Source organism: Sphaerodactylus townsendi, linkage group LG04 (assembly GCF_021028975.2).
Source record: "Sphaerodactylus townsendi isolate TG3544 linkage group LG04, MPM_Stown_v2.3, whole genome shotgun sequence".
NCBI classification, from domain to species: domain Eukaryota; kingdom Metazoa; phylum Chordata; class Lepidosauria; order Squamata; family Sphaerodactylidae; genus Sphaerodactylus; species Sphaerodactylus townsendi.
In genome coordinates, this window is record NC_059428.1 from 55,012,951 (window position 1) to 55,025,576 (window position 12,626).

The following is a 12,626-nucleotide window of genomic DNA, read 5'->3' on the forward strand; positions in this document are numbered from 1 at the left end:
CATAAGAACAAGCCAGCTGGATCAGACCAAAGTCCATCTAGTCCAGCTCTCTGCTACTCGCAGTGGCCCACCAGGTGCCTTTGGGAGCTCACATGTAGGATGTGAACGCAATGGCCTTCTGCGGCTGTTGCTCCCGAGCACCTGGACTGTTAAGGCATTTGCAATCTCAGATCAAGGAGGATCAAGATTGGTAGCCATAAATCGACTTCTCCTCCATAAATCTGTCCGAGCCCCTTTTAAAGCTATCCAGGTTAGTGGCCATCACCACCTCCTGTGGCAGCATATTCCAAACACCAATCACACGTTGAGTGAAGAAGTGTTTTCCTTTTATGAGTCCCTAATTCTTCCCCCCAGCATTTTCAATGAATGCCCCCTGGTTCTAGTATTGTGAGAAAGAGAGAAAAATTTCTCTCTGTCAACATTTTCTACCCCATGCATAATTTTATAGACTTCAATCATATCCCCCCTCAGTCAGCCTCCTCTCCAAACTAAAAGAGTCCCCAAAGCGCTGCAGCCTCTCCTCCATAGGGAAGGTGCTCCAGTCCCCTCAATCATCCTTTTTTTGTTGCCCTTTCTCTGCACTTTTTTTTTCTATCTCCTCAATATCCTTTTTTTTGAGATGTGGCGACCAGAACTGGACACAGTACTCCAAGTGCGGTCGCATTCATCACTGCTTTATATAAGGGCATGACAATCTTTGCAGTTTTATTATCAATTTCCTTTTCTAATAATGATCCCCAGCATAGAGTTTGCCTTTTTCACAGCTGCCATGCAATGAGTTGACATTCCCATGGAACTATCAACTAAGGCGTTTAAATCCCTTTCCTGGTCTGTGACTGATAGCACTGACCCCTGTGGCGTGGTATGTGAAGTTTGGATTTTTTGCCCCTATGTGCATCACTTTACATTTTGCTACATTGAACTGCATTTGCCATTTCTGAGCCCACTCACCTAATTTATCAAGGTCCGCTTGGAGCTCTTCGCAATCCTTTGTGGTTCTTACCACCCTACATAATTTGGTATCATCTGCAAACTTGGCCACCACGCTACCCACCCCTACTTCCAGGTCATTTATGAATAGGTTAAAGAGCACTGGTCCCAAAACGGATCCTTGGGGGACACCACTCCCGACAACTCTCCATTGTGAGAACTTCCCATTTACACCCACTCTTTGTTTCCTGTTTCTCAACCAGTTTTTAATCCATAGGAGGACTTCCCCTCTTATTCCTTCATTGCTGAGTTTTCTCAACAGTCTCTGGTGAGGAACTTTGTCTAAAATAAACTACACTTCACTGAAGAGTAACTGCTTCTTGTGGTGTTTCTCCTGGTCTTGCAGCTAAGTCCTAAGGCTGCTTCTCCTACTCTCGGTAACCAGCACTCTGCTGTGCTATTGGTCTACTCACTAACAAGGGAGGAGTTATCTCTCTCAGAAGAAAAGTTTCGTAAGCTTTTGTATTTAGATTCCTGTGAGTTAACACCAAGTCCTTTAACTTTGTATGTTAAATATCTGAGGGAATTTCAGTTAGGGAATTGGTCTGACTTGAAATATTCTGAGTTTAGTGTGTGGGATGTGGCTGAGAGATTTCTGAAGAACTGTGACTTGCCCAAGGTTATCCAGCAGGAATATAGGAATGGAGAAACAAATCTGGTTCACCAGATAAGACTTCACTGCTTATGTGGAGAGGTGGGGAATCTAAACTGGTTCTCCAGATTAGAGTCCACCTGCTGTTAACCACTATACCACACTGGCTGTCTTCACCTTTCTGGAGTTCCTATGGCTGAGCAGATGAGCATAAAACATCAGATACACTACTATCAAAACAGCTCAGTTATTGAAAAGGAGGGAAAATGTGTCCAGTACAATTAGGAGGCTTCTTGAGCCTGCCACGAATACTTAGGAGGGTAATAGGACTTGCTACACGGTGTTCAAATATTTTGATAAATAAACTGTGCTAAGTGCAGTAAAATCCACTGTATGCATAGTTTTCACTGAAATGGAGTAGAGTTGTTCTTAATATAAAATTAAGACAAAAGTATAATAAGGTAACTCACTTTAGACCAGTGCTATGTTGTGAACTACTAGCAGTAAACAAAAGAACTAAGCCAAATTATGTTTAACAACTCTGAGTTTAATAAAGAAATATGATAGAGTTTTTACATTTGCTTTGATTAGAAATTAAGGTAGCATTCAGATAAGTCATCACAATTTGATTGAATTCCAGTGGAGTATGATGTCTGAGGCCCTTTCCGCACATGCAGAATAATGCACTTTCAATCCACTTTCACAATTATTTGCAAATGGATTTTGCTATTCCACACAGTAAAATCCAGCTACAAAGTGCATTGAAAGTGGATTGAGTGCATTATTCTGCATGTATGGAAGGAGCCTGAGTGTTGGCAGCCTCAAAAAATTTTTTTAACTTACTACTAAACTGAGTTTGTAGTTTTGGCCAGGTCCATGGTTGAGGATTGCAAAGGTTTTCCATCCTTCTGGCCACCCTTGATGTGGGAATGGTATTGATTTTGATTGATTTTTATCCTCCAATTTAATGGTGCCAAGGTATTGAGCATTTTATGGGAATGTTATGGGTTTAATTGTATTGATGGTGTTGATGTTGTAAATTGTTCGTTTTAAGCCACCCTAAGTCCACTTGTGGAAGGGTGGTGTGACAGACTGCAGAGAAAAGTGTGTTTGCAGCCATTATTGTTTACACTCAAAGTGAGGCTTAGGCCCCTTCCACGCATGCAGAATAATGTACTTTCAATCCACTTTCAAAATTGTTTGCAAGTGGATTTTCCTATTCTGCACAGCTGCAAAATGCATTGAAAGTGGATTGAAAGTTCATTATTCTGCATGTGCAGAAGGGGTCATAGAGGCCTGTGAACAGAGAAGCCACCTGATTGGCTGAGGCAACCTTGCACTCTGATTGGTCATAGAAGACGATGTCACTGAGGGAGTAGATTATCTCTCTGTGTAAAACTATCTCAGAGGCTTTTGGAGTTTTAGGTTCCTGAAGTGAGCAACTATCTGCCTTTGTTGCACTTAGCATATAACCTCTCTGAAGAAAGTAGCTCAGTTAGTGAAGTAAATTTGTCTGATTCTACTTTGTGACAGCCCTGTGTACTGTGGTTGAAAGCAAATATACACAGACTAGGAGATCTGGTGGTTAGGTTATTGAGGAGCTCAACCTGTATAGAGAGAAAGAGACAGTGTGTGTAGGGATAGATAGATATATCCAAGGAGGAATAAATCTTCCAGAAAGGGGAAGAAGAATTCCAGTTCTGCTGGTTTTGCATTGGATTTCCTCTAAAGAGAGTGGTTTTTGTTTATTTTGAGGGTTTTCTATCTGTAAGAGCTGAGGGTACTGAAATGAATGTACCAAAGCTGATAGAACCCAGTGTGTTTAATTCTTAAGTCAGAACATCTTAAGTAACAGACCATCCTTAAGTAACAGAACAATCCTTAAGCCAGAACATCTTACGTAACAGAACCATCTAAGTAACTCAAAAGGATTCAAGCTTACTGAATCTGAAGAAACATAGGCCCTTTCTGCACCACAACGGTGTGGGGGTGCAGCGGCATATACAATGCTGACACACACACCCGGGACCATTCGCACGGACGGTCCCGGGAGGGCAGCAGGTGGCGGTGCAACCTTTGCACAGGCTGCGCCGTCGCTGAACGCTTACCTCGTCTCCTGGCTTCCAGCTCGTCGCAGAGGCCAGGGGACATGCCCCCACAGGCTGGAGCGATGGCTCTGGAGTCGCAGGGGACAAGCCCCCTGGCCTCTGCGACGAGCCAGAAGCCAGGAAACGAGGTAAGCGTTCAGGGACAGTGTGAGGGAAATGATGCCTTCCAGCTGCTGCCATTCGCACGGCAGCGGTTGGAAGACGCTTCTTCCAAAAAACCTCGCTGGGGGAGTGAGGTTCGGAAATAGCATCTTCACACCCCTCAGGGGTTGCGAGGCTGACGGTGGTGCGATGCAGCAGCGGCCGTGCGAACCCCTCCCCAGGGACGCTGTTTTTAGCATCCCTGGGGCGCTCTTTACCGCCTGTGCGGAAAGGGCCCTATTTACTGTGCATGAAAATAAATACTGCTTCTCAGCCAAAGATCTCTATTGTAAATATATATATGTGTGTGTGTGTGTGTATTTCTGCTGCTTTATTCATTCCTTTCTCCAAGTTATTTATCTCCCATTTCCATCTCCTATCTTGATAAATGTATATTTTATTCTGTTTGTTATCTCTACCTCAGTATTATTATTTTGGTGTGCCTTATAAAAGAAGTTTGCCAAGGAAGGTTTTAAAATACCAGACTTCCTTCATCTTCTGGGAAGTATAATAGGGCTGAGGGAAAATGTTTTATTATTTTAAATCCAAACGGACAAAGTGTTGAAACATAATACACCAGACATCACCGTGATCGAGGACAAGAAAGTGACCATCATCAACATAGCAGTACCCAGTGATAGCAGGGTCATTGAAAAAGAACATTGAAAAGGTCACTAGATACCACGATTTGAAAACTGAGCTTCAGCGTCTATGGTACAAACCAGTTGAGGTCATCCCAATGGTAATTGGCATGCTGGATGCCATCACAAAAACACTATGGCAGCACTTTAAACATCTTTGAATTGATAAAATTAATATCTGTCAAATTCAGAAGGCTGCCCTGTTGGGATCCAAACGAATACTACGCCGATTCATTACAACTTCCTAGGCCTCTGGGTGAGGCTCAAATTGTAATGAAAGGCTAACAACCAGCTAAAGATCTGGCAGCTGTGAAATCTACTATAATAATAAGTTAAATCTAAGAGAACTTTGCTGCTGTCTTCAGTGGATTCTGAATTGCAGGAAACATCTTAGTTGTATGCCTAAAAATGTGATCTCTGAAGTGGTCCCTTTTTTACCACTTGATAGCTCTTTGACATAACATTTCTTTGTATCCCTGAAAATTATCTGAATTAGTTGTCTCTTTGTAATGAAGAGGATTAAAAAGAAGAGGGATTTGAGGCTTGTAATTTTAGGTTTGGTTTTAGCTGGAGATGTTTTAATTATTATTGTAAGCCACCTTGAACCAAAAAAAAATGTGGAAAATAAATGTTTAATTAACAAATAATTGTCACCAAAAGATAAGATCAGGCAACTCTAACATTGTACCTCCTCTGTGAGTAGAGAAACACTACTTGTGCAAGAGGATATTCCCACACCAATTTAGGAGAATATAAATGCATATATTCTTGGTAGGGATGTTCAAAAATCTGCCATCTTAGCACACTCCCTGCTCATAGATAGCAAGCAAGGAACCTATCATTCAGATACATCCCAATGAGTTTAGATGAGTCTGTTTGCATAATCATAGTGTGTTTTCACATAATTAAACATGCCCTAGCACTAGTCTGTAGCTGCCCCAAGTAGCAAAATGGGGGCAGGGGAGTGATCTCTGAGATTTTTCAGTGGGACTTGCATGTATTTTTGACCTTAGCTAACCTTTCAATCAAGTCTTGCAATCACTCATCAAATTGGGATCAGTGATAGAGTCTCTACTTTCAGTCCTTTCTCAAGCTCAGTCCTTTCAATCTCCATCTGAAAAAAAAAAGAAGGATTAGTTAAGAAATGAAAGACCCATTTCACTAAGCTTCAAGTAGTGACATTAGGCTTACAGGAGACCTTATGTGGAACTCTTGATTCCCATCCCTTTGTTTTCCTTTCACTATCAAACTTTGAACTTCATGCCTATCACAAATTGTTTTTTGAAAGACTCCCTCAGTGCTTTAGTAGGTGAAGGTTTCATGGTCTATGGAAATTTTAGCTATTAAGTGTCAGGATACAGTGACAAGAGAATCAGTAGTTCTTCACAGACTGTTTTCTCCTTAGAGATCGTTTGGTTGCAGGGTTTTTTCTTGCTCCCTTAAAACAGTAGAGGAGCATCCCTTTCGAAAGAATGTACACATGTGTGTGTGTTTATGAACAAGAACTAGTTATATTTGTTTTGGCTTCTTTTAAGAGATTAAGCATGGAAGCAGTATGACATCTTCTACTTTAAAACTGAAATATTTTGGTGTAGAAGTCCAAAAGCCATTTTGGGATTTCAGTTTTTTCGCAAGATTTTCTCTAATCTATCTTTACCTCAAAATCAATAAATTGTGCTTTCTCTACCTTCAGGGCTTTGTAGTCTTATAAGAGAGACTGTTGTGATATAGTGTCCATCTGGGACTGGGAGGATCCCATTTCAAATCTCCTCTCAACTATAAAACTCAGAGGGTGCTTTGGGGTCAGCCATTACAACATGAGACAGATATAGAGTGCCAATTGGATTTAGTCAAGTCTCCAGCCTTTATTGCCACTAAGTCTAATAGGTACTCTATCTTTCCAATTGCATACTTAACTAATCTTGAAGTTCTTAAACAATGGAGAGCCATTACACTAGCATGGTGCCAGCCCCCACCCACCCCTTGCTGTCCTGGAATGCTGATACAGGAAGATTCCTTATCATCAGGAGAGAAAATGTTCCTGTGGATCTTGGTACACAGAAACAGTAGAACATGTGCTTCTCCACTGTCAGTTTTACAAAAATACACATATTAGTTTTATTTCATCACTGCTATATAGATCCCCAGGTCATACAGAACAGTTTTATATCTCCATGTTGCTTACAAACATCAATCCTGATGTAACATATAGGGTGTTTCAGTTCTATGTAACAGTGCTCAAAATAGGATACTCAAAAAAGGATGATCTGTGCAACACAGCAGGCTTAGTGACTTGATAGCTATAGCCTTCAATTTAACAATTTTAGTGTCTTTTTATACCTATCCCCTTTTTTACTTTTTAAAACCTTTTTAGTACTTACGTTTACCATTTTAATATGTTTTATTCTTCATGATCTATCCTTTGTTTCATTTACCTTAGGCAGGTCTAGACTATACTACAGATTTGATTGATTGGGTCAGCCATTATTACTAGATTCCTAAGAGCAGCGGTTCTCAACCTGTGGGTCAGGACCCCTTTGGGGGTTAAACGACCCTTTCACAGGGGTCACCTAAGACTCTCTGCATCAGTTTTCTCCATCTGTAAAATGGATAAATGTTAGGGTTGGGGGTCACCACAACATGAGGAACTTTATTAAAGGAAGGTTGAGAACCACTGCATTAGGAAGGTTGAGAACCACTGCTTAAGAGCAACCAGTTCTGAGAGGGGAGAGGAAGACAGGCGGCAGGGTAGATAACACATGGATGCAACAATGAAAATGGACTGAAACAAACCACAGCTTTATTGCTTACACCCACTGGAGCATAAGGTGCAAAGTCATGCATTGGAAGACTTGTCTGCTGACCAATGAAAACCTCTTCCCCAGCCTACCTGCTAGGGGTATACCTGGAATGGCAAGACCAGAGGTCCCACATGGGCACAATCATCTGTGTGGTTCTCTTGCCACCTAAGGGTGGAGCCAGGCAACAGCCCCAAGCTGGGCATGATGCTACACTACCTGACTCCATCCCCAAGACCCCTTAAGGTCTACACTCAGGAAAAGGGGGCACGTAGACACAGTCTCTCCCATACAAAAAGATGTGGGTCAATGCATAAAATTATACAAAGTCATGATTAATGAGAAATAACAAAATAAATCTTGTACTACAAAACCAGAAAACTGAGGGAGGGAGGGCTGAAGCTAATGGGATCATCCAGATAGCCACATAGCTTTAAAAGGAGGGTGGTGCACCTGGGAAGGCCCCTGCCTGAACAAAGGTTTTTTTTTCTTCATAATGTCCCCATAGGCCAATGAGCCATTGTTTGCAGCTGGATGCTGCTGGGTCCTTCCAGCTGACCACAGCTGCACCCATGCAGCTTCTTCCCAGATCCACCCCCACCCCACAAAACAGTTCCTGGCAAGGATGAGGCCACATCTTAACATATTTAACTTTATCTCTCTTGATTGTATCCCAAATAGTATTGAAACTAAAAGAGAACTTTCTTTAAATTGTTAGAAATACTAAAATTTTATACCTGCATTTCTAATGGTTCTTAGAGGGAAAACACTTTGGAAAGTAGGGCCTGTTGCATCCTAGGGTGAACACTATCAATAAAGAATTTTGCTTTATGTTTTTTTAATGGTTTGCTTTTTGGTAACATTGTTATAAACTCTATCCAGTCTTTTCAGTGTTTGTGATATTTAACTATTATAAGGTCACATCTATCTATACTTACTACTGTAATTAGCTATCAGAATTTCTAAGTGTTCTAAATTACAGCTACGACATTTTATTGGAATAATGAATTAAACTAGTGACAACTGTTGCAAATACATCTGTATTGCATGCATGCCTTTGTATTTTTTTTTAAATACAGGTAATGAGTTTGGTCACCCAGAATGGTTAGACTTCCCCAGACGAGGCAATAATGAAAGCTACCATTATGCTAGGAGACAGATTCATTTAGCTGATGATCAACTTCTTCGCTACAGATTCCTAAATGCATTTGACAGAGATATGAACAAATTGGAAGAAAGATGTGGCTGGCTTTCATCTCCACAGGTAAACTATATATAGTAAAAATGTTAGGCATTTGTCTCTAACGTTGTGTATGTTTAGAATGTTAGTATCAAAGAAATAGCATGCAGACATTTTAATCAACATTATGTACTGTATAAAGCCCATAACATTTTGTCATATATAATCTGAAATGATATCCTGTTTATTGTATTGAAATGTTTCCCTTTCTTTCTATTTGGGATCTATTTTTCTCCTTCAGGTCTTCTTCTTCCTTGCTCTTGTTCCCTTTCTTGCTCCTACGACCACAATAGATCCTACTGCTAAGTCAGATAATGTTTGATTGAATTACAGGTATATTGTGAGAACTACTGAGTGACATGGAACCATCCAAAAAGGGTTGTGTAAATTCTTAGCAATAACAGGTACAAGAAATACTAAGAAGCCAGCATGGGTGTGAGCGCTTGTGTTAGCAACAGGAAGAATTGCAACCTTAAATTATTGCAATGACTACCATAAGAGATATTTGAAGTCTCACTTCTTGACATTGTATAGCATACGAAGACATAGAATTCCATAAATGATCCGTTCCTATAAAGGTTATTTCATAGTTAGTCAACCATGCTATCACTCTGTTTGTGGCTTTTCTGAAGTTGTGGTTGGTTAACTTCTTAGAGCCTGTTCCTTTTGTTAATGCTCAATATTCAAGGGAATTGACAATATTTATGATGAGATGAACATAAAATACATCTGTCTTCTATTCTTGCTGACCCTGGAGCCATTACCTAATCTAATACTGGTTCTTGGTTTCCTGGTTCACAGTTTTTTCTTTAGTATTTCTCTTTCTCTAAACACTTTTTAGTGTTATAATAACCTCCAGTCATAGTTTTTTGAGAACTCTCTCAGCCTATGCAGACGCAGGCAATGGCAAACCACCTCTTGCCTTGAAAACCCTATGGAGTCACCATGTCAGCTGTGATTTGATGGCACACGTATACACCAGGTTTTTGCATATCTTCCTGGTTCACTTCAAAGTCTAGCATTTAAAGGCCATAGCATTCAGATGTACAAACTTAACACCCCCACTCCCAACACTCATCTTTAGGCAGGGATCCTTTCACACTATTCCTTTTATCCTTTCTGGCCCAAGTGTATGCTCTGCTCTTCTGTGCTGTTTGCTTTCTCTGCCACTAGCTGTTCAGTGTGTCCAAAGGGTTCTTAAAATCATTGTTCTTATGCACACAGAAGTGCATCAGAGGAAGGGAGTGCCACAGCAGAGGAAATCTCCATGATAGCCAGAAAATAGCACAAGGGGAACAACATCATGGGACTCTCCCTTACCCATTATCATTCTCAAACTGGCCTTCTGTAATGTCACCTATGTTTTAGAAAGTTGTTTGCGGTTTTTTTAGACACTTCCTGTACCTGCCCCTTCCAAGTTCCTTCTCTGAAGTGAAACTGACGGAGAAACTGAGTAGCAATTAACCATTTAAAATGATTTAAGGAATATCTGCAAGTTTCAACTGTTAATATTCTTGTCAACAATTAAATCCTATCAGCATTAAATCACCATCAATCCATCTGTTTGCCTAGACAAGAAGGAAAATACATACTTGAAAGAGCTGTGGAGAAATGAACAGTGCCTTTGAAATAATTTTATCTTCACATGTCGTTGTGAGGAAATCCCTCCCCCCAAAAAACTTTCTTCTTTATATACCTGAAGTGAAATGTATAAACTGACATGTTATTCCTTTTTTTCCTTTTTCAGCTTAGCTAGCTCTTTAAAAATTAAAACGGTAGTTTTATTATCTTTAGGTTATAGGCTTATGCTTTGAGAAAAGTGCTGGGCACAGTTAAACTTTTTTTCTTTTCTTCACAATAGCTTGGCTGAACTCAGAATGGTGGCAACATGGACTCAAATTAAATCTTTTTAAAAATCTTTTTCAGGCTTATGTGAGTGAAAAACATGAATCAAACAAAGTCATTGCTTTTGAGAGAGCGAGTCTCCTGTTTATATTCAATTTCCACCCATCTAAAAGCTTTACAGATTACAGAGTGGGTGTACAAACACCAGGAAAATATCCTTTATTTTACTGATGGTAACATATAAAATCTTAATGTATATGAATGAGATTGTTGTTCTTATTATAAACTACATTTTAGGTATTATGTGTTCAACATTTGATATCACACTTTAATGAAAAGAAAAACACAGCTAGCCCCATCCAGATGTGGGGGAGAGAACACACACAGGGAGTGGTGCAGGGCCGCACTGGTGTGTTTGCCCCCACACACACCCACACTATGTAAGGGGAAGCCCTGCCAGCAACGGGAGCAAATGTGCCAGCGGCCTGCTTCCCCTCAGCTCTGCAGTGGGCAAACTCAGAAGGCCAGAGTGCTGTGGAGCTGTGCTGGCATCTGTAACTGGGATGGGGAGGGTAGGCCAGGGCAGTCCCAGGTATGAAGCCAACATTAGTCGGCTTCTACCCTGGGTTTGCGGCCAGTTGATCCACAGCTCTAGCTTATGCCACTTATGTAATGTACTTGTGCTCCATGGAGGACTTATGTAATGCCCCATAGAGGACTTTCCAGTGGTGGGAAGGGTTTTTGTTTTTCCCCCTCCCTGCGCCTCCAAAAAAACCTTCACCTTCACCATTCTATCTCCGCCTGCTGTAACAGTTTGGATTGTTCTGTTAATATTTTGTGCATTCTGTGACAGTGAATCTTCAGAAACAATTTCATACTTGTAAATGCATATTATGTTTACATGCCATGGTTTGTGTTTGCTTCATGAGACAAAGTACACATGGGCACAAGGTGTTTGCTGCGTGGTGGAGGTAAACATTCGCCGCAGCAAGATTTCCTGTACGAACATATTTCCTCTAGCCCTGTTTTCACTTTTCACTCTATCCATGGCAAGCAAATTCACTTATAGCATGAAGACAAAGAACCTAATGGCTTGAGGCCAAGGGTTAAGAAGTAGTCCTGCAGCAACACATTCTGAAAACTACTCTCCAGGTAGAACTGGAACTATCACAAAACATTGCCTCCCAATCCAAGCCTAGAAATGCAGTTCAGAAGGTTTCAAAAGCTTTTGAGAGGAAAATCAAGAGTCACAGCCCCCTGTCTTTGTTCCTCTATGCAGACACCAGGGTAACCATGGCTGTTTCAGTACCAAAATCAAGCCGAAAACCAGATTAGAAAGGATGTGAACAATCCACTTCATCCAGGAAAGCTTGACATTGTTCAGCCACCACTTGTTCAATCACCATGCTTAAGATCTTGGTACCATGGTAGTCTTCTTTAGGAATGAATCCATCACATCCTGTTTCAAAAAGCATTAACTTCTTCTCAGATCCCCCCCCCCTCCCCCAGCAGAGGAATGGCTTTGGTACACAGGGTAGGATAGTAAGTAAATTGGAAACTTGTCTGCTTTGGAATCCTGCAGAAATGGCTTCTGTGTATAGAGAAGTGTCTTGATTTTTGTCCTTCAGTGTTTGTAATAATGTCATTGCCGTTGTTCATTTGTGCCTGAAAAATATGTTGAATTTTTAAAAAGTTATTTTAATTGTACAGGAGGGGGGAGGCCTTCTTGTTTCATGCACTGCACAAAGCATCAAAACAACTTAATTGCTACAGTGAAGGTGTTAAAAGCAGATTCCTAGTGGCATTGGAAGAATGTGTCAGCTGTGCTAAGTAAATAATGCTAGATGTGGGCAGAATCTCTGGGATATTGCCATTAAAATTCAGGTAGTTGTACTTCTTAAAGATGTAAATTTAAGCTCCCTGACATTTGCAACCTGTACCTCAAGCTTCTAATGAACAAATAAGGTCACTAGAATGAGTCACTGGAGTGTGATTGCCCAAGGCAAAGATGTTTCTTTGTAGCTACTTGGTTAACTCCCTGCTTTGAAGTACTGTTATGTAACTGTCCCTGGTTATTAGAACTCAAGCTTTTATATGAAATGAAGACAAAGAATTTAATTTAGGATCAGCAAAATGCCAGATTTCATCAGGGTGCTTTATATGTTGAGGCTAATATCAGTGAATTAGAATATCTCTACTTTAAAAAAGAGTTCGGAAAGAAATATAGATTTCTAGCAATATGAGCCCATCTGATTATAGGCTAGCATATTT

General features: G+C 40.6%; 1 protein-coding gene across 1 annotated transcript in view; it reads left to right on the forward strand.

Annotated features, from left to right (window-relative positions):
• Nucleotides 1-2,458: 2,458 nt before the first annotated feature.
• Nucleotides 2,459-12,626, forward strand: part of LOC125431301 (1,4-alpha-glucan-branching enzyme-like) — a 33,885-nt gene continuing 23,717 nt past the window's right edge. Inside the window, exons 1-4 of the mRNA XM_048494065.1 lie at nt 2,459-2,514; nt 7,444-7,571; nt 8,350-8,534; nt 10,437-10,567. Of these exons, the coding sequence (XP_048350022.1) occupies nt 2,459-2,514; nt 7,444-7,571; nt 8,350-8,534; nt 10,437-10,567 (500 nt within the window). The remainder of the gene's footprint in view (nt 2,515-7,443; nt 7,572-8,349; nt 8,535-10,436; nt 10,568-12,626) is intronic.